At 42.8% G+C, this 26,501-nt stretch overlaps 2 protein-coding genes across 4 annotated transcripts in view; one reads left to right on the top strand and one right to left on the bottom strand.

The window, feature by feature from the left end:
• hmcn2 (hemicentin 2) overlaps positions 1 to 25,933 on the bottom strand; it is a 66,018-nt gene extending 40,085 nt beyond the window's left edge. Inside the window, exons 1-16 of one of the 2 annotated variants that reach the window (XM_088994615.1) lie at positions 25,447 to 25,933; positions 23,341 to 23,411; positions 22,911 to 23,069; positions 21,648 to 21,770; positions 6,726 to 6,897; positions 6,528 to 6,634; positions 6,331 to 6,451; positions 5,982 to 6,245; positions 5,728 to 5,872; positions 4,284 to 4,405; positions 2,961 to 3,233; positions 2,485 to 2,626; positions 2,093 to 2,220; positions 940 to 1,053; positions 702 to 860; positions 432 to 626 (exon numbers count right to left, since the gene is read on the bottom strand). In XM_088994615.1, the coding sequence (XP_088850741.1) occupies positions 432 to 626; positions 702 to 860; positions 940 to 1,053; positions 2,093 to 2,220; positions 2,485 to 2,626; positions 2,961 to 3,233; positions 4,284 to 4,405; positions 5,728 to 5,872; positions 5,982 to 6,245; positions 6,331 to 6,451; positions 6,528 to 6,634; positions 6,726 to 6,897; positions 21,648 to 21,770; positions 22,911 to 23,069; positions 23,341 to 23,411; positions 25,447 to 25,705 (2,554 nt within the window). In that variant the 5' untranslated portion in view covers positions 25,706 to 25,933. The remainder of the gene's footprint in view (positions 1 to 431; positions 627 to 701; positions 861 to 939; positions 1,054 to 2,092; positions 2,221 to 2,484; positions 2,627 to 2,960; positions 3,234 to 4,283; positions 4,406 to 5,727; positions 5,873 to 5,981; positions 6,246 to 6,330; positions 6,452 to 6,527; positions 6,635 to 6,725; positions 6,898 to 21,647; positions 21,771 to 22,910; positions 23,070 to 23,340; positions 23,412 to 25,446) is intronic. The other variant, XM_088994614.1, reaches the window with a different exon arrangement.
• Positions 10,903 to 18,463, top strand: LOC148899394 (uncharacterized). Of its 2 annotated transcripts, none has more exons than XR_016114724.1 (2): positions 10,903 to 11,461; positions 16,354 to 18,463. XR_016114724.1 is itself a non-coding variant. In XM_088994612.1 (2 exons), the coding sequence occupies exons 1-2, from the start codon at positions 11,428 to 11,430 to the stop codon at positions 16,378 to 16,380; spliced, it is 1,215 nt and encodes a 404-aa protein (XP_088850738.1). In that variant the 5' UTR covers positions 10,903 to 11,427; the 3' UTR covers positions 16,381 to 18,463. The 2 variants fall into 2 exon arrangements, 1 of the variants encoding a protein (XP_088850738.1); XM_088994612.1 differs by having other exon boundaries at positions 10,903 to 12,615.
• Positions 25,934 to 26,501: the final 568 nt, after the last annotated feature.

The raw sequence follows: 26,501 nt of genomic DNA, 5'->3' as shown, positions 1-26,501 counted from the left end.
ACATAGCACCCCCGACACCACAGAAACGAACAGACTTCATGAAAAGTGCTCTGATTAGTTTGTTTAAGCTGTTTTGGGGATTTTAAAAACAGAAACTTCGAGATTCCCGACTTTAGCTTTGGTGCCTCACTCAGTCTTGCTGGGAGATGAACAAGTTATTCAGATCAGGGGTTAAGATTCTCGAGCCAAATTTGAAAGAGCCGGTGACTGGACATTCAACTTTAAAAATTGAGAAAATGTGTTGTTTGTGTCTAGGTACCTTCATAAAAATAAAGTGGTGACATACCGTTGATCAGGACCATTTGATCGACCAACATCAATTGTACCGTAATTTGTTTTGTTTGCTGATGGGAAAATCAGTGACACGTGACACATTCTAATCATGCAGATGAAAGTTTAGGATAAAGAGCAATGCACAATGAGTAACTCACTCTGAATCCGAAGGAATCCATTCTCCAGTTGCATTTTTCTACCGTGGTTGTCTGTCCTTGCAAGAATCTGTCCACCATTTTGAGTGTACCAGGTCACGGTTGGTTGCGGAAAACCTCGAGCGGCACAGGGAAGAGTGATATTTTCCCCTACATTAGCTGCCATGTCAACCGGGACATCAGAGAACAAAGGTCCCACTGTGGTGCAAAAACAAGTAGTCAGAGATCAATTTTCCTTGAGTTGCCTTGCCTTAGAGGTCAAGCTGGTCTGACCTCCAACCTGCAGACTGACTGTCCCAGAGGATGTCCCAGCAGGGCTGCTGGCCACACAGGTGTATAGACCAGCATCTACATCCTGTACCTCTCGAATGTGCAGGTTCCCGCGGTAGACATCCTGCTCAACGAAGGGGGCGGAGCCCACTTTAAGTTCCCCTGGAAATCCAGAATAAAATCAAGCCTCTCTTCTTCTTTTGTTTTTCAATATACTCAACCAGGTTATACTGTGAGTTACCTTTAAACCAATGCACAAGGGGAAGAGGGACACCAGTAGCCTGACACTGCAGAGTAGCATCATCCCCGACAGCGACAAGTAGGACCGGTTGCACCACTGTTATGATAGGCACCTCTGAAGGAAAATAGTGAGATTCAAATGTGGTAAAAGTGCATAGTATAATGTATCTAAAGGCTTCCAACACTCCACAAAGGATCTTTTTTATTATAAACTTAAACAAGTTTGTAGTTTTCCACTGTAAATAACTGAATGTTAAACTTTCACGTATTTCGTCTTATTTCAACTAAAAATAAAGGGTCCAGCAGCATCAGAATCAGAATCATCTTTATTGCCAAGTATGTAGAACACATCCCTGACAAAGTTAACTGAAAATTGAAATCAACAGTTCAAAGAAGGCAACCCACTTCAAAATGATCTTTTATTGGCTATCACATTAAATAAAAATTAAAAAAACGAATGTTGACAATTAGTCTTCCTGATAACCAGTTTCTCCAAAATCAATGGTACGAGTACCATACTTGGAGAATCACCAATGTCATGTATTCATATATATAACATATACAACATTGAGATCCAGTGTGGTGGGCTGTTTCAGAAAGTCCTTTGGTAAGGACTTTTTGCATGCATGCTGCTTTAAGCTTATTATTTGAGGAATGGTGAGCTAATAAGAACTGACAACCGGATCCAAAGTTCTGTACCACGGATATCAAACTCACGGCCCGAGAGCCAAATCTATCCTGCCAAATAATTTTGTGTAGTGCACCAATGCAAATCATGTGTATCGATTTGATGCAGTTCACCACAATCATAAATATTGTTTTCAACAGAAAGTGCCCGGTGGACAGGAGGTTAGCGAGTCGACCTCACAGTGCAGAGGTACCGGGTTTGATTCCAGCTCAAGCCTTCCTGATTGAGGTTTCCATGTTTTCCCCTTGCCTGTGTGGGCTGTCTCCCATTTTTTGGGGAGTATGTGGGGAGACATCTCCTTTAACTGATAGCCGTTAATGTAGTAGATGTGTGTAAAACAAGGGATTTTTTGAAGAGGCCACATTATCTACTGTGCTTTACTTGAAACATTGTTAAAAGAATAATTGAAATCTAAATACACTGAGGAATGTATTCTTAGCAACAGACAGAAGACATACATGGATACCTGCATAAGTAAGTAAGACAGACTGTGAGGCAGTCCCAGCCAAATTGCTTGCCAGACATGTGTAGTTCCCAGCATCCTCCGGGATAGCCCCTGTTATGGTCAAAACTCCTGGCTGGTCTCGATTCAACCTGCATCACACCATTGGCAGAATTCATGACACAGTCTCACACTGATTACATGTGCAGATGTAGTGAAAAACAAACATTAGTTTGTTTCTCTTGAGTATCAAGAAATGTTGTTTGCCTCAACATGCACATAAACAGTACTTAGCAAAACAATCTTTATACCAGAACAATGATTGCAGCAGAATGTGGCAATCTCTCTTGGAGTAACAGCGGAATGTAATGAGTCCTTTGTGCCAGAGGTGTTGAGTGGCTTGAGAGTCCTCTTACCGCGGCCGATTAGCAAGGAACGTGTTTCCATGGCTCCAGAAGAGCAGGGGAGGGGGAGTTCCGGATGCTGAGCAGACAAGGCGGATTTCATCCCCCCGGGAAAAGACCTGGATCTGGGGGTGAAGTACCACAGAAGGTCCCTCTGCAGTGCAACGAGCCCCCCAAAAAATACAACAAAACACCGACAGTTAGTCGGGACCTCGTTGATACCATGTCATTTATTATTAAGGCAACTAAACAAATAATCTAGCCCAGGAGCACTGTTTGTGAAATTCATCAGCAAAGTCAGAGGTAATGCCACAACAGAAACCACACATTTTAACGTGCATCATGAGAAATATTTCTTGACAAGGTTGCGGCTAAATCTGTCTGTAGGACGGCTCAACCTGTAATGGAAACCAGATGACGGCGTCCTGACAGGAACCAGGAGGCTAAATATTTAAACAGATGCACATTGGAGTGTGATCGTAAAGTACCTGGGACGAAGAGCCAAACAGTGGTTCTGCTGTCTCCATGGGCATTTGAGGCTACGCAGTAGTAAGCCCCAGCATCCTGAAGCTGCACATTGCTAATCTGCAGGGATGAGTTAGACAGCAACCTCACCCTCCCCAAACGAGGTCGGATGGCGCGGCCTGCTCGATGCCAGGTCAAGTTGTAGCGCATGGTGCCCTCGACCTTACAGGTCAACACAGCCACGCTTCCAACTAAAGAAGTCACATTGACTCCTGTCTTGAGTACAGGCGGAGGCTCTGTTTTGTCCGAAAAAAGATCAAATATATTAAGCTTGGAACAAGAAAAAAAATGATACCAGTGCAATATAAAAAATCATGTGGAAAGTGATTTCAAAACTTGACTTTCCTGTGCTTGCACGATAACGGGAACTCAGATAGGTTAATTTGTTTCTATAAATTGCTACTACACAGGATGCGGGATGACATATTTGGTTGCTTTTTCAGAGGACGTGAAGGATGCCAGAATACAAATCATAGAGTACCACACTTCCATCAGACAGGGCGATCAGAAGTCCTTATTTCATTTTTACATTTTTGAGGACCCTAAAAAAATTAATCCAACTAGATGTTTTAAATTGTCCTGTATTGCATTCTTAAATTATTATTTCTTTATTGCACAATCACTGAATATAGAAGTACTTCAGCATCATTGACTGGCATCTCCTTTGATTCAGAATTTCCCCATTGTGGGACGATTAAAGGTTTTCTGATTCTGATTATTTGTCCACTATCACATCAGGCATTCATGATTATAATATAATAACATTACGTCTGTGTAAGCTCTCAGTCGTACAGGAGTGGTCCATCGATGAGAAGGTTTCTTCAGCCGTCATCTGTACAAAAGTGAAGGTTTCGGACGTTTCGCCTCCTATCCAAGAGACTTCGTCAGCGAACTAAAGTCTGACTGGTCGTATCGGCCACACCTATCATAGCTGTGTCCGGCGCCACTAGGTCTGGACATTAGGGATATATAAATGGGGCCGATACGACCAGTCAGACTTTAGTTCGCTGACGAAGTCTCTTGGATAGGAGGCGAAACGTCCGAAACCTTCACTTTTGTACAGATGACGGCTGAAGAAACCTTCTCATCGATAATAACATTAATAAAATAGTTGTATATTTACTAATATTTATGAGTTGTGGATTAGGTTCAGCAATTGGTTGATTTTTTTCTGAAATGTCATGATTTTAACTACGCAACATAATAAAACATGTACTGCACAAACCATGTTTAGCCAAACTGAGCTGTACCCCGACTGTGGCTTTGTCATAATCATTGTTCAGTACCTGCAACAGTCAGCTGGGTTAAGGCATGTCCTTGTCCTGCACCACTTTGTGCTATGCACTCATAGAAGCCCTCATCCTCTGCTGAAGCATGCTGAATCTCCCATGATGCAGTGGCAGATTTCCTGATCCAAAGAGAAGCTTGGTTCAGTCACTGAGTATGACAGTAGCAACAAGATCTTTCTTCTTGTCATATTCTGTTAAAATCTCAAGCACACACAGGAATTTTTACCGCAAGTACAGTGGGACCTTGGCTTACGAACTTAATTGGTTCCCAGACAGAGTGTGTAAGGCGAAAAGTGTGTATCCCAAAAATTAATTTCCCTTAGGAAACCATTAAAATGAGAATAATCCGTTCCCAGGTCCCCATAAAACATAATTTTCTACTTTCTAATTTTCTGAGCCTTAAAACTACACAAAATATACCTTATTTTATGTATAATAAATGTGCTATAGTATTATGATTAAAGAAATAAACTGTACTGTACAATAAAGTCATTTTATTTACCTTTGTGATAGTCGTTAATGGCTTGACGGAATGGAGTGTCCGGTTTCGTCAGCATTAAACACTTGATGAGGAACATAGGCACATAGTGTACAGCTGACTTGTGCGGGTTATTTGTGGAGCCTGATTGATGGGATATTTAACCTTCCAGTCTAGACTCTGCTTTTGAACTATGGGTCCAAATTTCACTGTTTTTCTATCCATTTTCTCACCATTTTACTTGTTTTCCCCCCTTTCCTTTTTTTGGTTCAAGCTCTGTCCTCTCCATTTCGTGTGTTTGTGTTTTCCCTCTCTCTGTCTGCCTGTCTCTTTAATGTTTAACCCCCCCCCCCCCCCCCCACACACACACACACACACACACACACTGCTGGGTTCTTGACCAATCACGTGGCTTTAACCGAAGACGCCATTTTGTTTTTTGGAGAATGGCTTCACTCTCTCTGTCTGTAACCCGATCACCCACTGCTGCGTTCTTAACCAATCACGTGGCTTTAAACAACGACTGGGGGCGGGGAATAGGGGACAAAAAAAGTCCGCTGCCATTTCCTTGTTTGGAGAACGGGCTCATTCACGAACGACACATCACTCATTGTGGCAGCTCCGTGTGTATCCCGAAAAATAGTTCGTATGCCAAGGTAAAATTTTCATAAATGTAACGGTCATAAATGTAACGGTCGTAAACAAGTTCTCACTGTAAATCTCAGGTAATTGAAACCAGAGCATTGAACTAGACATATGGGCACATTACTAATTGATCAAGACAAGTGAGTATACACTCCATGATCTGATTCCCTGTGACATATGAGGCAATAATGCTACCCAATTCCAAGCCTGCTTGCTGCCAAGAGTATGTGTGGCAGAGATAAATTTTCTTATTAGAACTGCAGAAACCTCTGAAAGGAGAATTCAACAAATTCTCCAAAGTTATACAAGAAAAATTACTGGAAGAATTTCTCTGCTCCCAGTGTCCTTCCACTTCTTGTGAATCTTAGCCTGTATGGTATGTCGCTCTCCACTGAACAACGAATCATAGCAGGCTGCATGTAGACACCCTTCACCACATTAGGCATTGTCACAGCTGGGGGAGCTACACAAGGGAGGAAACAAAGGTTAAAGGCCGATCTAGAGATTTATGAAGTGTGAGAACCTAAGCAGCATCGCCAAGGAGACATGTGCCAAGGAAGGTAGAGTCTTACTTGGAACCATGTTGGTGTACGAAACACTCGACAGTCGTTGGAAGCGATAGCCCGCCTCATCTCTGCCTGTTGCTTTGATGAAGAAACTCTGTGAAGGGGTTTGTATCTCTGGGACACTCCACAGCCCTCGTTGCCCAAGGTCAGAGGGCAAAGGCACCTGGATGGTGCGGAGGGAACGTCCCGAGCCAGACATAAGCTCGACATGACTCAGGTGACCTGGTGGTTTCAGGCCTGTGCATTTCAGCAAAACATATGCTGGTAGTCCTGTGAAAGGTACACAAATCGATCAAACATTCATTACCTGAGTGTTTTTTAACAGATGAATAGCAAAGAGAAACACTCGCGGCACCTTTTATTGGCCTTTCCCTAGTATGGTTGAACTCTTGAACAGGAACACTTGAAAAGCCAGCACGAAAATCCAAATTGCTGACTCCCGTGACCCTCAGGGTATGACGACCACTACAGCTAACCTTTAGGGTGAAAGCAAAATTGATGAGCTTTGTCATAAGATGTAGGGAAAAAGTAATAAATGATTCAGAGTGGCACCTTCAGGTTCCATGCTCCAGGCATGGGAAACTTCAGGTTGACAATACGAGCAGAGTTAGGAATGTTCAGAAGCTCTTTAAGACCATGCTCAACACCTACTACATGGCCTGCAGAGAGTCGATAATACAATTTTAGCTGTTTGATGTTTGGAGACACACTCAGCACCGTTCATTTGTCTTGAACTGTTACGATGTATACCAAGTGGATCTCTGAGCTCAATTTGTGGAGAGGGCCCGCTGAGTGACACAGTGACCTCACGGAGGCTGGGGTCAAAGGGCACTTCCCAAAGGTTCTCCTGGGCACTGTCGTGATTTGAGGACAGTAGATGGACCTTCATCGCCTGAACAGTTTCCTCAACCCACTTCAATACCTAGGAAGCATAGAAAAACTCAGTAAGAACATGACATTTTCATTCAGAGACATAAGATGGACCTGCAGTCTGTCAAACATTATCTGTGAAGGTTCCGCTCTCAATAGGATAAAAGCAAGAAGGACATGATCATGACCTTTCCCAGAAAGTCTGTTCCCCGCCAAAGCAGCGGTCTGCTCGCTGTCTTTGGACTTTTTCATTTTAATCATCACAATTGAATTTCTCAGATGTTTTTTTTAAATAGCTCCACTGCCAATAGAGTAGGCCCAAATTGTGTGCATTTTCAAGTCTATATTCTCATGAGAATGTCATCTGCACCACAGCTATTATGAATCATGATGCTTGTACAGAAGCAGAGAAAGTAGTTGTCTCAGTGTTTCACAAATCCAACACTTTTTACTCGGTCTGTTGTAGGTAGGCATTTCCCATGTGTCTGCTGAACATATTAATTATATTTGTTCCCCAAGTTGATTTAAAAAGGTCTAAAACAATGTGTCATGGCCCAATTTAATTCAGAATCAGTCATCCCAGATGCTAATAACCACCTTGTAGCTTCCCATAAAAACATCTTATGCTATAGAGTTACAGTTTGGACAGGTGATTTACTACAAGTCCCTTTTGTTCTTTGATAAATGAAAACAGCAACAGCGAGAAAAGAAACACACACTCAATTATCACGGTCTCATTGCAATTGCCACAAAGGACCCTCTGTCCTCCAACTTCTAAATGCTTAACCAGCAACCGCTGTGTTGTATTTGTTCTGACTTTATATAGTGACGCATTGCAGTTACGCTGCAAGAAAAGAAAACTGCAGTGGGCCCTTTTTGAGAGGAGCCAAATGCAACAAACACATTTGTAGACATTTATAGAAAACCCCAAAACAAGTAAACCTTTGCTAAGATAATCATTAGGACTACATGATTATGTCTATGATGTCTACCTTTTGCTGACAGCAGCTGGTTCGTCCCGATATTTTACAACTGGAAACAGCTGTAATGCATGCCATATGTGCAGTCATCACCTACAGAGCAGGAAACTGCTAAGAGGTGACCTACATCTGGCCCTGAATGGTGTCTATAGCCTCCACAAAAGAGCACAATAGGAGTGTGCATCAGCCACACATCACAGATAAAAACAAGTGGAAGGCACACATGGGAGTATGACCGTCCATGCAACAGTGCTCATCTGAAGCATGCTGAGCCCCACAGCTACCCCCTGTTGCAGCTTGTGGAATGCAGAGGATCAAAAGTCATTTGAAACATCATCTAAGATGTCTCAGTTGAACAATTTTGCAGGGCTCTCACAAAGACTCAATTTGCTATTCATAGAAGCATGTACCGATGTGCTAAATCAACTGTTGGGACTCCATTGAATTTCATTGACCCCATTTGAAGAGCTGTCAGTAATACAATTGGTGGTGCAGCTGTTAAACCAGGACAGCTTGAAATCACACCGCTTGCTGGGCAAAGGGCAGTTTTGTTCTTGTCTGGGTCTACAAACGACACTCATGAGAATTTGCAAGAACCAGTCCCACTTCAAATCAAGCTTATTAGTGGGAATCAGTCCCAGATGGACCCTAGAGAGGACTAATTGATCTGCTAAAACACCTGCCAAGACCTTTTATGTGAGTCCACCGGTTTTGCAGTAAGGCCGCCTTTGTATTGCACACAGAAAAATGACCTGAGGATAAGTATAACGGTTAAAGAGGTTGAATTCCTCTGTCAACCTAATGAAAAAAACATTACAGCGATTTTACCAACTTCTTTAACACAAAAAAATGGGTATGTGCAGAGGAATCAATTAAATATTATATTATATTTTGGTTTAAGCAGACCATCTTTATGCCTGACCAGTGGCCAGGGCTTCCACTGACAATTCCAACATTTTGTATTGAGCAACAATATGATCATAGCTGCTCTGTATATGACACTGAGTTATGTCGTGCTGAAAGTTATTATTAATGACTGGTCAAACTGCAGTACTGTAGAGAATGTAAAATGTAGAGCTGACAATGAGCTGCTGTGAGAAGCCAACACAAGCCGCATCGGGCAGCTGTTCGATGGAGGAAAACCATGACAGATCATATCCGGGGATTAAGGAGTATTATAAGATTGCTCGACACTCTCCCGTCATGGAGACCATAGACTGAGACCCACTACTTAATAATGATTTGGACACATTTTATTAAAAGCCTGTTCATGGTTTTGGGGTTAGATGTGTTCGAATAACTCTAGTTGATGGGGTATCCCACTAGGGTGCTCGCAGGTCCCGATCCTACATGTTTTAAAATTGCTGCCTCCAACATAGCTGGTTTAAATTTTCCAGATCATTATTAGATTTCTGCAGAGCTTGCTGATAAGCTGTTCACTTGATTGAGGTATATTGGAGGAGAACAGCTAAAACAGTGATGAAAAGGTTTCTTCAGCCGTAATCTTTACTTTTTTGAAGGTGTCAGATGTTTCGCTCCTCATCCGAAGAGCTTCGTCAGAGAACTAAAGTTGTGCTGGTAATTCTGGCCCTATATATATCCCTATTGGACAGAGGTGGCGGGGCCAGACCTCTGCTCTGATAGGTCCCTGCTCTATGAAGCTCATACAGTGGTTCACAACCACTGGGGCATGGCCCGGTACAAAGCTGAACAAAGTTGAACAACTCCACATCAGCCTATATTATTCCATCCATCCATTTTCAACACCACTTATCCTAAAGAGGGTTGCATGCATAGCTGGAGCCTTACCCAGCTAACCTTGGGCAAAAGGTGGAATGACCACTGAACATGTTGATCACAGTGCACATCGAGACGAACAACCATACACACCCACATTCACACTGTCACTGAGTGGGAACCAACCCATGCTGCCCGGACACAAGTCTGGTGAGTGTACCAGCTCACACTCTTGAAAGAATTAAAAAATATTGCAACAGTTGGTGACCCCCAAGTTACAAGGCGAAATAATTTGCCTTAATTGACGAACCAAGACCTGTGAACAAGACTTCATGAATTTTTAGATTGATGTTTACATGGAATTAGAACATGTCAAGATGCTTGTACCAAAAAAAAGTTACATAGTGTTCAGGTATAACAGCTCAAGTCTTTTGTTCAGTGCAATAAAACAAACCAGTACAGTACAATACAGTAACTGACATACAGGAAAGGAACTCTTCCTTTGGGCTGGGTTATTGAGTCCTGTATGTTTGGTTACATGAATGCATGGCTTGACGGAAAACAGACCTACCTCTTGCCCCCACTAATATTTACCCCACCCACACTAACACATCCACACTAAAACAAGTTTGAGGTCACAGTAGGTCACCAGATCACAGAGCTGTTGGCAGGGGTTCCGCACTGCCACACCCACTGTGTTGGCAGGCAGGATACCAGTATCAAATGTAAAGGAAAGACAGGCCTCTTTTGTGTCCGCCTAGGAAGTGAGCGCGACTGTCCGAGGCAGTTGTCTGATATTCCCAGCATGTTTACCTACGTCCATGGCAGTCGTTTTATTACAATATAAGAGGGTAGAACTCTGAGGCTCAGAGGTACAATCCTTACAACACAATGGATACAGTTTAGGTTCAATTCCTGGTGTTATATTTTCTCATTAGCCCTCCGTATGGCGAACAACTTCATTGTCCTACATCTGAGAAAGACAATTTCCCGTGAGCCTATCAAGAGTTAAAATGTTCTATAGCCAATCAAGTGTAAAAACTAATGTTTTTTTTTATAATTTAAAGCAGATTCTTTACTTACAGACAGTGTAGGTGCTCAAATACCTGACACCTGACAAATTAAAGAAAAGAAAAAAAACTACATGTGTTAATTATACCCATGCACACTCAAAGGACAGATCTTGGTACACCCAAAGGACAAAATACACCCGGAAAATAAATGCAACTCAATATATGAAATCCCATGCAAGCCGTGCAATAAATCATACATCGGGGAGACAGGAAGGAGTTAAAATACAAAAAAAAAGAGCACAAGAATGAGTGTGAGAAGGAGACAGTGTGACAGGTTGTAAATTATCGTATTTCCTATTTTGGTTACATTCGCGTAGTTCTATTGGTTTACAAATGATATATATCGAAAATGTTTATTTAAACATGGAACGCCTGCTTCGGTTAGTGTTTCGTGTCGGACCGATTTAGATCGTTGGACCGGAAATTGTTGTGCGCATACGTTTGCATTAGATCGGGGCATTCGAAGTAAACCACTGTTGAGTCAAGACGTATCACATTTCTTGTCTTGTGGTTTTTTCTGGATCCCACAACACCGTATCTCCCTTACTATAGTGGAGAGCGCAACATTTTGGAGGCACCGCTGGGATATTTGCGTTCGAGTGTTGTCTACTCGCCGTGGGTAGAAGCTCGCGCCGAATATCCCCAATCAACCCAGTCGGAGAGGCGTCGCCGTTTACTGGTTTGTTTCTACATGTGCTCTGGTTGCATCTCTGTGCGTACAGCCACCACTAGAGGGCACTGGAAGACTTTGAAGTGAATCCGGCCAGTTGAACTGCGTCTACCCTCTCGAAAATGGCGTTGGAGGAATTACAGTTGGACATCAAAGGCAAGTTATTTGGACTGAATTTTCAACAGTTGTCAGAGTTATGTGCTGAAATCCAAATATCTGGACTGGAAAGAGAGCAACTTACAGGAAAGACTCGACGCCAACTAATTAATATTGTGTCAACCTATATTGAAAGAGCTGAATTAGAGCTAGAAGATGGAGGAATGTCAGGTTTGCTACGTGTAAAGGACTTGATGGAAAGTATAAAAGATTTTGAACTAGGAATAGCCAAACCAAGTGAAAAAGGTCGGGATGCAGTGCGAAAGAGAAGCATAGTGCCCCCAGACACTGCCCCCTGGCGCAAAGATTTCAAAATATCTGGACAAATAGGTGAACTGGGACAAAAAGATAAACTCACATTTCCTAATTTGGTCAGACAGATAGAAAGTGGGCTCAGTAAAGGCTACCAGGGGGATGAGATCATCGATGCAGTGGTTCGTGCCATAACACCAGGTCTGCAGTTGAGAAGCTACCTCGAAGGGAAAGAAAATCTCACCCTACCTTCTTTACGAAGGATTCTCCAATCTCACTATCAAGAGAGAGGAGCCACTGAATTGTACAAGCAGCTCTCATCGGAAGTGCAGACTAATAAAGAGTCCCCACAGAAATTTCTACTGCGTGCAATGGATCTTCGTCAAAGGATTCTTTTTGCATCTCAAGAATCAGGGGTGAAGTATGATCCCACGTTGGTCCAGAGTTTATTCCTGCACACAGTTCTGACGGGGTTACAGAGTGACAATGTAAAGAGTGACATGCAACCTTTCCTCCTGCTAACCACCACATTAGATGAAGTACTGTTAGAAAAATTAAACATGGCATGTGCAAATGAAAAAGAGCGACAGGAAAAAAAGAAAAATGCTGCTGCACGGGTGACAACGCTGAACACTGTCCAGTTAGATGACACACCAGTCCCGATTGGGAAGAAGACAGTCTTAAAGCAGAATACTGTTACTGTGCCGAATGAACTCCTTTCAGAGATCAAAGAGATGAGGTCAGAGATGATGCTGTTAAAAGAGCTGCGTGCAGAAGTGTCCCAGATCAAAGAGACTATTCAGAAACCAACAGCCACTTCTCAACCCACCAGCGGAGGACCTGAACGCCTGCCTGACCACTACCCTGAACAGGTCGCCTTCACTCCACCTTCACAATATCAGGTAGATCCACCAGCCAGGCACTACTACACCCAGCACTCCCCATCAGCTCTTCAGCAGTACCACCCAGCACCAGGCCCCAGGTCGATGAGGGGGGCAGCACAGTTCCAGCAGCGGTTCGCCCCTCAGCAGTACTACATGCCCCGTCGCCCTCAGCCCAGGTGTTATTCTTGTATTCAGACAGGTGAAGAATATTGTCAGCACTGTTTTAAATGTGGAAGTAGTGAACATTTCAGAGCAGGCTGCAAAGCACAGAACTCAGCTCGGAACCATGCTTTAAACTAGAAAGGGTTACCCCAGTGGGACATGGTGTGACCACAGAGACAGATAGGTCCCAGCGTTACAGTGGTGCTATGAAAATGGAATGTAAGCCCCACACATGTGGCCCCGTTCAGAAGAGACATAAGCAGTCATTTGTCGAGCGTACAGATAAGAAACAGTGTGGCAAATTACCTTCGGTCAGGGAGTTAGTGGGGAAGAAATGTCTTATTCGGTGCTTTTTGGGTAACAAAAGGGTTGAAGCACTCTGGGACTCGGGGTCCCAGGTGTGTGCTGTAGATGAGTTATGGAAACAAACGAACTTACCTGACGTGTCATTGAAAAATGTGAATGAGCTTATTGACCCTGATAACACTCTCAATATTGTGGCAGCTAATGGAACGGATATGCCTTATGTAGGATGGCTTGAGATACCATTTAAATTTGGTGCTAATGATCCAGGGCTACTTGTACCAGTATTAGTACTAAAAGGTGACCAGCAACAGTGTCCTATCATAGGGTTTAATGTCATTGAGCGTCTTGTGTTAGATAGCCTCTCTAATGAGTCACAAACAGGGGATACAGAAAAGCTCTTGAAATCGGTTAGACTAGCTTTTCCCCACCTTAAGCGCAATAAAGCTGCCACTTTCATAAAAGCAGTTAGTCTGGGACAAGCACATGAGTACCGTGTAAAAACAACAAATGAGAGATTCACTATAGCCAGGCATAGCTCACTTATTATTCCATGCAAAGTACAGGCTAAGCCAGGCATGGGCAAACTACGGCCCGCGGGCCGCATACGGCCCGTTATGCTTTTTAATCCGGCCCGCCGAACTTGCCCAAATTATAGTAAAAACAGTGTCTGAAACTCATGACAAAAAGTTAGCAGACAACAGGCCAGATAACTGAAAAGTTGCCTGCCCCATTTTTCACAACTTGAAACACAATGAGACAACTAATCACATTAAAAAACATTGTCACGAAGTATAAAGTTTTTTAAATCAAGAATGTACCTACTACAAATTCTACCTTGCTTAATTTACGGTAAATGTGCATGGCTGTAGATTTTGCTGTAGTAGTCCATTCTCATTGTGGTGCACAACGCAACGTTTGCATTGCTTCCTACGAGCCACGAAGCCCCTTTCATAAGTCTCACGTACACTTTACAGTCACGGTTTGATATAAATTTACGTTTTATAGCGTCACACATGTTGTTAGCTTCTTTTGAATCTTCTGGGCTGAGGTTCTGTGCATCTATTTTGGAAAATGACTTTATAACTTTATAACGCTTGCGAAAGTCCGGAAGAAAGAAGCAGGCTTCTGATTGGCTGCCGTGCCGAGTATGCAAATTTCAACTGCAAGTAGCCTATGTCTGTGTGCTCGGCGATCGTACACGTGTATTGTTTGTGCGTGAGGGCGAGGGCGTCAGTGGAGAGTTTGTAGAGCGCGCGGTGAGGACAATCCATCCATGATTTGGCGGAATTTAACACAAGTAGGTATTATTGAGCTTGAATATTTCGTTGTGTAATATGTTTTGAATGTTGAAAGTGATTCCATTTTTCAATAAATGTTGATTTCTTTAACTTTGCCCCTTCGATGAAAACTTCAATGAAAATAAAAACAGACGCGATCTTGATAAATCACAGTGCATATGTTATTTTAATCTCTTTCCATTTCCACCTCCAAGTATCTGCGAAATAGTATGTAAACGCCATATTCTTTGAGACAAATTTATTAACTGATCAGGGATATTATTCACATTTGAAATACATCGATGAGAAGGTTTCTTCAGCCGTCATCTGTACTTTTGTACAGATGACGGCTGAAGAAACCTTCTCATCGATGGACCACTCCTGTACGACTGAGAGCTTACACAGACATTTGAAATACAGTTAATAAATTGGGTTGTAGTGTTCTTACTGTGCTATTAGGTTTGTACACACTGCATTTAAAGGACAACCGGCACCTTTTTTTTTGTTTCCCACTGAAAAACGTTTTATAGCATCGAAAATACCCAAATCAGGCAGGCTGATATTTTTAGTTCAATGAAAAACACCAATAAAGATGACTTCAAAATGAATCCGGAAATGGCCAGTTTCAGAAGGTCCCACCCCCTTGTTCGTGACGTCACGCCAAGACGTCTTGCCTTGCTCGAGAATCAAAACAATGGCTTCAGATTCGGTGAAGATGCTTTCTTGTTACTCATCCAGTTATGAATATGATTCAAATAGTTCTAATGAGGAAAGCATCAATGTTTGCAATTGATTAAAGGTGTCCTCCAATATCAATTCGAGCCGTCAATGACAGCAATGTAGCACCCAGAAAATGCAGAAGATTGAGCCCAAGCTCCGTTGGAAATGGGCTAATTTGTCAGCTGGGAATTTGTGTCAGCGAATATCAAATAGTTGTCTTGGTGCAACACACAACCATTGCGTTATGTGTTTTTCTTCTAATTTCGCCATCAACACGGATCAACACGAAGTTTTCAGACTAAACAAAGTACCGCAAAATGCATTGTGTGTCGCTTTCTCGGTCAGGGGCGGTCCAAACGTGACGTCACATGGGGATCGTCATCAACTCGAAAACAAGACTTCATGAATATTCAGCGCGAGTCTTAAAACGTAAACTATAGCTATATGCTGTGGAATCTTTGTAAAATACTCCCAGTCGAAGTCATTTGAAGTGATTTTACAAATTATGGACATAACTTGTTCGGAGGCGTCGGTTGTCCTTTAATTCTTTAGGTTTAGTATTTCCGGCCCAAACATTCCCTCCAAATGCTCGTGGCCCGGCCCCTCTGTCAAATTTTAGAACCCAATGCGGCCCGCGAGTCAAAAAGTTTGCCCACCCCTGGGCTAAGCCCTTTAAGGAAGATGTTACATTGGTTTTTGAGCCAAGTGAAAACCCACAGTGGCCAGATGGCCTCGAGCTTTGTGACTCGTTGGTCTCAGTAAAGGCAGGTTCCATCCCTAGGATAGTTGTTAGTGTCCAGAACCCTACTAATCATGATATTAGGTTTCCAGTAAAGGCTATTATTGGTACAGTGCAGTCAGTAGGGTCTGTCTACCCAGCTAACATATTTAAAAGGGACCTTCCTTCAGCGGTTGTCAATGAGGTCCATGTCCAGAATACCACCATCGCTCTCAGTGAGCAGTGGGACCCCCCAATTGACCTTTCTCATTTGGACGAAGATAAAAGAAAGACCGTTCAGCAGATGTTGAGAGAGGAATCGGCATCATTTTCAAAATCGGACGACGACATAGGGTGTGTGGAAAACCTACAAATGGACATTTTGTTGAAAGACACTGAGCCCGTTTCAAAGACATATATGTCTGTCCCAAAGCCAATGTACAGAGAGGTGAAAGATTATTTACAGGACTTGATAGCGCAGGGGTGGGTGGAAAAGTCCACTTCCTCCTACTCATCCCCTGTCGTCTGTGTCAGGAAAAAAGATGGTACACTGCGCTTATGTATTGATTACAGAGAGCTGAACCGGAAAACACACCCTGACCGGCACCCCATCCCACGGGTACAGGACGTGGTGGATAGCCTTGGGGGTAACACCATCTTCTCGCTGCTGGACCAAGGCAAAGCATACCACCAGGGGTTCATGTCCAAAGGGAGCCGACACCTGACTGCCTTCGTGACCCCTTGGGGCCTTTATGAATGGATTCGAATCCCGTTTGGACTCATGAATGCACCAGCAGCGTTCCAGCGGTGTATGGAACAATGCCTGGAGGGGTTACGGGACGAAATATGTGTCCCCTATCTTGATGACATTCTTGTTTTCAGCGGGACATTTGACAACCACGTTGAGGACGTTAGACGAGTGTTGCGACGTCTCAGGGAAAATGGAATAAAACTCAAAGCCCGAAAGTGTGACCTCTTCAAGCCGGAAGTGAGGTACCTCGGCAGGATTGTCTCTGCTGAGGGTAGCCGAATGGACCCGGCAGATACAGCAGCAGTGCGTGCCCTGAAAAACAAGCAGCCAGGCACTGTCTGAGCTTCGAGCCATTTTGGGACTATTAAGCGATTATAGGCAATACATCAAAGATTTCTCTTGTATCGCTAGTCCCTTGTATGCTTTGCTTAAAGCCCCTCTGAATGTTGAGACTCAGCAGCATCAAAGACAAAAATGGAAAGTGAGACATAACAGTGTGTCTTCCAACACACGTATTGAGTGGAGTGATGAGCATCAGTCAGTGTTAGAGCAGCTAATAGACTGTTTAGTTCAACCACCAGTTTTAGGTTTTCCTGACTTCGCGCATCCTTTCATTTTGCATACAGATGCCTCTAACCGGGGTTTAGGTGCTGTGTTGTACCAAAGACAAAATGGCAAACTTCGCGTGATAGCCTATGGCTCTCGGACATTAACTGCAGCTGAGAAGAATTATAACTTACACTCGGGCAAGTTGGAATTTTTGGCGCTTAAGTGGGCGATCACAGACAAGTTTCGTGATTATTTGTACTATGCACCATTCTTCACTGTGTATAGTGACAATAATCCACTCACTTATGTACTGTCGACTGCTAAGTTAAATGCAACTGGGTGCAGGTGGGTCGCAGAACTTTCTGATTTTAATTTTACTGTTAAATATCGTCCCGGTAAGGAAAATGTTGATGCAGACAGTTTATCTAGGATGCCCCTTGATATGGTAACATATATGGAAGGATGTACAAAAGAAATGTCATATGATGCTGTGAGTGCTGCCGTACAAGCGGTTGACCAACAGAACGAGTCTAGTGCAGCTTGGTCTATGGGAATCTCAGCTACGTGTGCCGAGGTGTCACTAAACACACCGATAGCCCCATTGACTGTTGGACAGATCAAGCTAGATAAAGAGACTGACCCCATTATAGGACATATTATTGGATACAAACTGGCGGAGACGAAACCGCTAGGTACTGAACTAAGAAAGCATTGTCCTCAAGTTGTTTGTCTTGTGAGGGAATGGGACAAGCTACACTTTAATGACAGAGGTGTTTTGTACAGAAAAACGGCAAACAGAACCCAACTACTGCTTCCTGAAAAACACGAGGTGACAGTGTTAAAAGAGCTGCATGATGAAATGGGCCACCATGGTGTAGAAAGGACTCTTTCCCTTGTAAGGGATCGTTTTTACTGGCCCTTTATGCAAAAAGAAATAGAGGACTATGTACTGAGAGAGTGTGTGTGCCTAAAACACAAAAAGCCCAACCGTGAGACCAGAGCCCCTCTCACTAATATTGTGACTACTCAGCCTTTTGAACTTGTCTCCGTTGACTTTTTGCATCTCGACAAATGTAAGGGTGGTTATGAATACGTGCTTGTGCTAGTAGACCATTTTACACGTTTCGCTCAAGTTTATGCTACAACGTCCAAATCTGGCAAAACAGCGGCAAACAAAATCTTTAATGACTATGCTTTAAAGTTTGGGTTCCCCCTTCGAATTCACCATGATCAGGGTGGTGAATTTGAAAATCAACTTTTTGCTCAACTGAAGGAATATTGTGGGGTTGCGGGTTCAAGGACAACCCCCTACCATCCACAGGGAAATGGACAGGTTGAACGATTTAATCGAACACTGATCCAGATGTTAAAGACACTGACAGAGAAACAAAAGAGTAACTGGAAAGACTCACTAAACAAACTCGTTTATGCTTACAACTGTACCAAAAGTGAGGTGACAGGGTTTTCACCTTTTTACTTACTTTATGGACGTTCACCACGTTTGCCAGTTGATATGTTGTTTAGTTTGAATCCAGACTCTAACCAGGGTGACACCAACCAGAAGGACTATGTGAAGAAGTGGAAACAGGGCATGGAGGAAGCGTATGTGATCACTCAAGAAAATAACAACAAAGCTGCTGCCAGGAGTAAGAGACTATATGACAGTAAACTAAAGTATTCTACCCTGTTGCCCGGTGATCGTGTTCTGGTTCGAAACTTAACCCCACGCGGAGGTTCAGGCAAACTGAGAAACCACTGGGAGGATGTTGTTCATACAGTGGTTCGTCAAGTCAGCCAAGACATTCCAGTTTATGAGCTGAAACCTGAGAGGGGGAAGGGCAGATCTAGGATACTCCACCGCAATCTCTTGCTGCCATGTGATCATTTGCCATTAGAGACTTCACTACAGTCCCAGTCCAAGGAAAAGTCCACTCGGCAACGACCGAACAAGATGCCGGAAATGGATCCGGAAGAGGATGATGAGGAGGATGAGTATTATCCAGTGTTGCATCGCCAGAGCACCCGACCAGACTCACCAGAACCGCGGGACGTGAGCTTTGTGGAGACAACCCACCATGATGACAATCAACTGGGGAATGAACTGCCGGGGACAGAGCCGGGAGCTGCGGAAGTTGACCAATCTCAGGAGGGCAACATTGGTCCGGAAAATGATCCGCCTGTGACAGTGTGTCCCCCTTTTCCCCAGCCACCCCCCAGTAATCCTGATATTGGGGGAAATCAACGGCCACGACGAGAACACAGGAGACCCAAGGTATTCACGTATGATCGCCTTGGTTCGCCATCTTGCTACAATGTAGGGACAGTACCATATCATGGTGAACAGACAATGCCTTGGATGTATGGCGCACACCCCTATTATGCCACGAAATACTACAGAAATGGTTAATCGACACTTCGGTTTAATAGAACAGTGAGATGGAAACAAGAAGACCCCGATGAGCCCTGTATAAGTAAAACGGAATGTATGAAAAGAGTTCCAGTCTGTGAATTGTTGATTGTTATAATGTAAACAGAATGTATGAAAAGAGTTCCAGTCTGTAAACTGTTCATTATTATAGTTCATATTTGGATGCAGTTCATAATACCGTGCGTCATTGTTTTGGGCACGTCGTCCAGCGCATTTATGTATTTACTAGTACATATGTTGGAGACAACATCTATTTTGAGGGGGAGTATGTGACAGGTTGTAAATTATCGTATTTCCTATTTTGGTTACATTCGCGTAGTTCTATTGGTTTACAAATGATATATATCGAAAATGTTTATTTAAACATGGAACGCCTGCTTCGGTTAGTGTTTTAGATCGTTGGACCGGAAATTGTTGTGCACATACGTTTGCATTAGATCGGGGCATTCGAAGTAAACCACTGTTGAGTCAAGACGTATCACATTGCTTGTCTTGTGGTTTTTTTCTGGATCCCACAACACCGTATCTCCCTTACTATAGTGGAGAGCGCAACAACAGCAACAATACAAACAAGAGCAACAAAAGAACAAGCACAACAGGAACACCATAAATCAGCCATCACAGACCACTGCAAAAGAGAAAATATCATGGACTGGGAGAAGGCCAGAGTCATCTGCACCGAAGAAAACAAACATCAGTGCTGGATCAGGGAGGCCATTGAATCCATTGAAAGCGAGGACCAAGGACCATCAACAGGGATGAGGGAGTTTACATGCTCTCTACAACCTGGAGCAGTATCCTGGAGGGACGGACGGACAGCGGGCGGCGTGACTTGCCTGTCAGATCTGACAGGTAGGTCACGCCCTCATAGCAACACCAGCTGAAAATGGCGCGTCACAACAACATCCGTAACACTCTGACGAAGGCGGAAGTAGACGCCGAAACATGTCAGGTATTTGAACACCTACACTGTCTGTAAGTAAAGAATCTGCTTTAAATTAGATATGAAGTAGACAGGATATGTTTTTATGCTTAAATGATCATAAACCTAAAGAAAAACTGTGTGATGGTCATTTTAATTTCAGTAACTTTAACATATGGTTGCTCCTACACAATGATCAAAATATATGGCTGCCATGCCAGCACATACCGTATATAGATATCAAGATGCTACGTTAATTGTGCTGGTCAAATAACACTAATATTAAGCCCAGAAGATAGGAAAATGAGAAAAAAAACAAGGTCAAAGCCAGCTCTTTATAATATGCAGCAAGTGATGCATCAATTAGCATTATGCCAAGGTATACTGTACATTTTGATATATTTGTATCTTTGTGCAGTGGTGTTTTACCTTGGCATATTACAGTACATGTATAGAGTTGCATAAAAATGTGGCTTCATGTGTATTGGACATTGATTATTCATATAAATACACAGAGGACGTCTTGAAAAAGTATGAATAGGCCCTGGATTTCTTCACATTGTGTGCCATTACAATCACAACATCGGTGTATTTGCATAGCTTTTACAACTCAAAGGTACACATAATTATGGGGTGGAATGGTGTCAAAATTTTAAGTGAATATGATGGTGACAAGAAAAACTGTGTGTAACCATTAAAACTTTGTTGCTGTGAAATGTAAATTTCTCCACTGCAAGACTAATAAAGGCAAATGCAAATTCAAAACTGTATTTGGATTTGAATGAAACATGACCAAAAATCAAAGAAAAGAAAAAAAAATACATGCGTTAATTATACCCATGCACACTCAAAGGACCGTTGTGATATGTTGTATAATTAGAAGCAAAGCATCCCAAAAAGTTCCACTCCTGCCTCAGGCAGGGTGCATTGATTTTGACTATCCAAGCAAACATCCCTTCTGTAAACGGACTGACATATAAGGCTTCAGAATCAGAATCAGAATACCTTTATTCGTCCCGCAATGGGGAAATTTGCAGTCCACAGCAGCAATTGAAGAGGGATGGGGTTGGGGTGGGAGTGAAAGGATAGAAAACAAGATATTCTAAGCATAACAAAATAAAAATGTCAACTGTATACTGTGCAAATGTAGATGTGCAAAAACCGTTCTATAAACAAGACTGTACATAGTGCAGAATCAAGAAATGCGATGCTCTAACCTCGTTGACCTGCTGCTTGTCCAGATGAAAGATCTGCCCTGAGGATGTCGCGGCAATCTCCTCGTAGGCCATGTAGCCAGGCTGAGAGCGGTCACCACAGTCTCCAGTCAGCACAAAAACCACCTGGCAATGAGAGAAGTGAAACGACAGTTAGTATTTGTACAATTTAGTTTCAACTTGTGTTTTCTTTTATGTTGTTGAATGATCTAAAATTTCAATTAAAATGTTCATGTTGGCGGCCCGGTAGTCGAGTGATTAGCATGCCGACTTTATAGTGCAGAGGCACTGGATTCAATTCCAGCTCCAGCCTCCGTGTGTGGAATTTGCAAGTTCTCCCCGGCCGGGTCTGCGTGGGTTTTCTCTGGGTCCTCTGGTTTCCTCCCGCATTCCAAAAACACGTATGACAGGCTGATTGAACACTCCAAATTGTGCCATGGTTTGAGTGTGAGCATGGATGGTTGCTTGTCTTTGTGTGCCCTGTGATTAGCTGACAACCGATTCAGGGTGTCCCCCGCCTACTGCCTGAAGACAGCTGGGATTGGCTCCAGCACCCCCCGCGACCCCAGTGAGGATAAAGTGGTTTGGTGAATGAATGCTTTCATTCAGATTCTTTCGTTAAAATTCCAACTCATATGAATACCAGAGCCAGAAAAAGACTTATGAACCAAAAGAACAAGTGTCTTCATTATTTACTTGGCTTTTGGCTATGATAAGGAAGGCAAACTGCACTCAAGAGGAGGCCAAGCGCTCAGATACCCAAATGTAGGATACGGTGATGTGGAAAAGGGGCACTTTAGAAGTTTCTGGTTGGCAAACTGCACTCAAGAGAAGGCGAAGGGCTCAGATACCCAAATGTAGGATACGGTGATGTGGAAAAGGGGGGCACTTTAGAAGTCTCTGGTTGCCAATACATTCACCTCCAGTTTGTTTCTTAACTTGGTCATGGCCTGTACCGTAGCTATGTCTTATCACCTTGTGAAAAGTACAAACTCCATATCATTACATTCATGTTGGTGCATAAGCCCAAGAAAGTCAAATTTTGGGGGTTTCTGACATTTCTTGTTGACCTTGTCTTGTCTCAAGAGTTTGACAACCTTGCACCCATCCATGACTGAGATGCTATATGCATTCTTTGAACTTGTTTCAGTTGTGCCCAGAAGCTCACACAATAAATCCATTTTTTGTTTGAGATTTGTTGACAATACAACAATGTGAACTAAACTTTGAGAGACTGAATTGGTCATATCACAATGTATTGTTTACCTGGGATTGACGGAGTTGCACGAGCTGAAGAACATCCCTTTTCAGACGATAGTCTTTTGCTCTAGCATCAGTGAAGACATAAATGAAAGATCCAGGAAGAGAAACCTCCAAAGCTTTCTTAATGGCTCCAACACTCATCTCAGGGCAGTCACCTCCACCCTATGGAAGTTATAGTGAGAATAATGTGTTTTCTCAAATACCAATGGAGAAGATTACTTATTCAGAAGTGTTCTGTTCAACTTCAAGTCAGGACATCATCAGTGCAAATTTAAAAAGATGAATCAGTGTGCAAAGATTCTAACTCGGCAGCCACACATACCAGCCAGGCATATGACAAGTAACTAAAAGTACACATCCTCTTCCATCAAGCCTGAGATAATATTGTGTTATAGTAACGGTGCAATAATCGCTGCATGTGTTCCCTTCCCACCTGAACAAACAGCTCTTGAAGATCCTGCTGGAACTTTTTAGGGTCAGTGGTGATGGAGACCGGACCGATATCTGCAAGGATGTAAAGATCATCAAGGCCAACATTGACATACAGCTGACCAAAGTTTTGTAAGGAAAAGGGGGGTTGTTTTCCCTTTTGCGGTTTCACATTATTTGACTCTTCAAAATCACTGTTATTATTCACCCCAAATGTGTTTGGCAGTGTTCATTGAAAAAAATAATGGCAGCTCCGTCCCTGAATAATATAATGAATTGATTGTTTCAGAGAAGTGTACGACAGGTGAACAGCTCTTACAGCATGATCATTTCTAGTCTCAAAATGACTAATTCTTGTTCAAATGAATTATAGTAAGAAGGTGGGTCAGTATGAAAACGGCTATAAAAATGAAACTGACGTGCCTACTTCACATTAATTCTCTGATAAAAATAAATAAGTTGCACACAAGTCATTCATTAATTGAGTAACTCTTTTTTACAATGAGTTATTTACTCACACCGTCAAGTCCTGTATTCATTTGAAGGACTACTTTTACTTTTGGTTGTGTCATATTTTTTTAGTACAATTATTTTTATATGAATACAATTGTTCTACTAAGATTCCAAATAGAGTGCAATTAAAAGAAGAAAATTAACATGAGCAACAAGAAAGTAAATCTATTACATTTTGGCGGAACCTAGCACGTCAAAAAGAAAGGTTTTGTTTGCTTTAACTCAGCCAGAGTTTGTGGATGTTGGATTTACAGTATCTGCCCAGTTTTTGTAAAATTGTGTGAAGGGACACCACATTAAAAAAATACCCTGGGACAGGTCATCACCTTTTGTCACAGTCCGCTGAAATAGCTCAGAGGCAAGGAAAGTGTGATTCCGTCTTGCGACTGGCTCCAAGTCAAACGCTTGTTCATACAGAAGTTCCACAGATTTTGTTTCTGGCCATTTAAGAATGTTAACGTGCGCAGAAAATAGCTTCACCGCCAGCCCTCTCCATGCCTCTTACACGAAGCAAGGTTGTTTTGCACCAGCCTTGAATAATATTTAGCCCCATTTGGGTGACTGAGTGAGCCTGGTGAGTTGTATCTTGGAATGATGACACAGTAGAGGTGTATCAATCTGTACTTCGCCAATCTCATTTATTTCCTCAAAAATATAATCTGCGCTCATCCTGAGAGTCCATAATGGCCTAACAGCACCATTGCACCTTTTGTAAGCCACCACTGCAATCCGAAACATTTACAAGGTCCTCACAGGTAGACCACATAACAAGAAAAAACGAGTGATGCTAAAACAAACCACCAGTACATTCCCCCAATCACCAACATCACCACCTCAGGCTGCCTTTACTGGGGGGATGAGGTTTTTTTTGTTACTGGAGGATGGTGGATATAGGGCGGGCTGGGGAGGGTGATTGTGGTAATTACACACAGGCAGACAGCATATGCTTCTCATCAGAACCTAAACACCCTCCCCCATTTGGTACTCTGATTTTCAAGCTTCAGCATTTCCAATATACATAGACTACTGGGAAGGAGCAAGCAGCCTTACCTGGCGCAACTATTTGTTGAGTTTGACAACTTAAAATGTCTGTTACCAATGGATCCACAAAAAGTGATATTGGAAGACTAAAACGTGTAACAGCGAGTTTTTGTTATTTATAGTATTGTCAAGTAATGCCATATAATTAATCTTATTTATCAAATGATATTTAATGTAAAATTTGTATTCCCCAAACAAAAGAAAACGCTTAAAACAATCCTAATGATGCTATAATATTGAAGACTTAACAGGCACGAACAAGAATGTTTTTTGTTGTGGTTTGCAGCACTTTAATGACATGATCATAGTGAAGACTGTTTCAAACACGGCATAAAACACCACCCATACTCATGCAACCACATATTACATCTAGCATAACCTTTAGTGTTGCAGCAATCGTTCAAAATATGTCTATCCGTTGATTTGCTGTTTTCTCATGTATTTTAATTAACAAAAACACATAACATAAGTCAACAGGGTTGACGGGCTACATTCAGAGTTTGTTTATGCACACAAATCCTATCCAATAATTCATTCGGGAAAATGACAATGATACCTGGATCGTGGAACGGAACCAGCACAAAGTTTTTGATGGGTCTGGTCCTTCGGTTGAGGGTCTTCTCCAGGATCCTCGAGGCGCCATCGATCACCTGTTTGAGGTCGTCGTACATGGAGCCGGTCACATCAAATACGAAGGCCAGGGTCGAGGCGCTCCCATCGGACCCGCTGCTCTCCTCCAAAGCGGGGGATGCCCGCAGCCTTTGCACGCTGCTATATAGCACCAGAACTAGGCACGTTATCAAGACACCCTTCATCCTTCTTTTTTAATTCGACTGCATCCGTCTGCTGGAATAAGACGAGTCCCCGGGGAAACGCGTTCAAATGTTTAAAAGACGTATGAAGGAGCAGGATTGTGACTACTTTAAAACAACAATAAACCTGGATCGAAATTGCATCTAAATGCGATGTCAAATAGGTCCTGAGGCGCACATGCGTGTGAAAAGTTTGAAGCTAAGTGTGGAGAGGCTGACTTGTGCGACACCCTGGAGAGACTGTGCTCTGACGCTCCGAACGGGGGCGGGGAGATGTTTGAAAAAGTTCCTGCAAAGACCCAACCTGACTTGGATGCGTGAGTGCGTGTAACTTGACCCCGCCGTGACTTGCAGCCTTTAACCCGATTCAGCATGCCCCTTCAATCTATTGTACGGGCCAAACTGATAGATAATACCCGTGCATAATCACCACGAGGCCAGTATTTAAACGTTTTCCAGTTTTTGAGACATTTTTACATTCAGTGGAATAGGTGTACATACCCGATAGTCCATGCTGGACATTCCATAAGAAGCCACACTCACATGATGATAAATCAAGCGTTGGCTACATACATTTCCTTTACAATATTTGCTTTGAATTCATACATATGGTACATACTTTGGTAAAAACAAAACCTAGTGGAACAGTAATGAGATTAAAGGTGTATTTTGCAGCACATTCATTTCGCTGTGATGCAACATTTGTCGCTATATTTCTAGGAGAATAAAACAATTACTTTATTTTTAAAGTGTCCATTCATGAAAAGTCATAAAAGGGCAGGTCCGTGCAAGCCCAGGT

This window comes from Hippocampus bargibanti, linkage group LG04, assembly GCF_051943395.1.
Source record: "Hippocampus bargibanti isolate YZ-2025 linkage group LG04, ASM5194339v1, whole genome shotgun sequence".
NCBI classification, from domain to species: domain Eukaryota; kingdom Metazoa; phylum Chordata; class Actinopteri; order Syngnathiformes; family Syngnathidae; genus Hippocampus; species Hippocampus bargibanti.
The sequence above is the reverse complement of the archived record's forward strand: the minus strand, read 5'-3'. Positions and strand labels throughout refer to the sequence as shown.

Excerpts from the sequence above, each read along its gene's own strand:
- LOC148899394 (XM_088994612.1), top strand. The coding sequence starts at position 11,428 with ATGGCGTTGGAGGAATTACAGTTGGACATCAAAGGCAAGTTATTTGGA. Across the intron at positions 12,616-16,353 it reads CTCCACCTTCACAATATCAG|AGAGCTGAACCGGAAAACAC; the intron begins GTAGATCCACCA and ends TATTGATTACAG.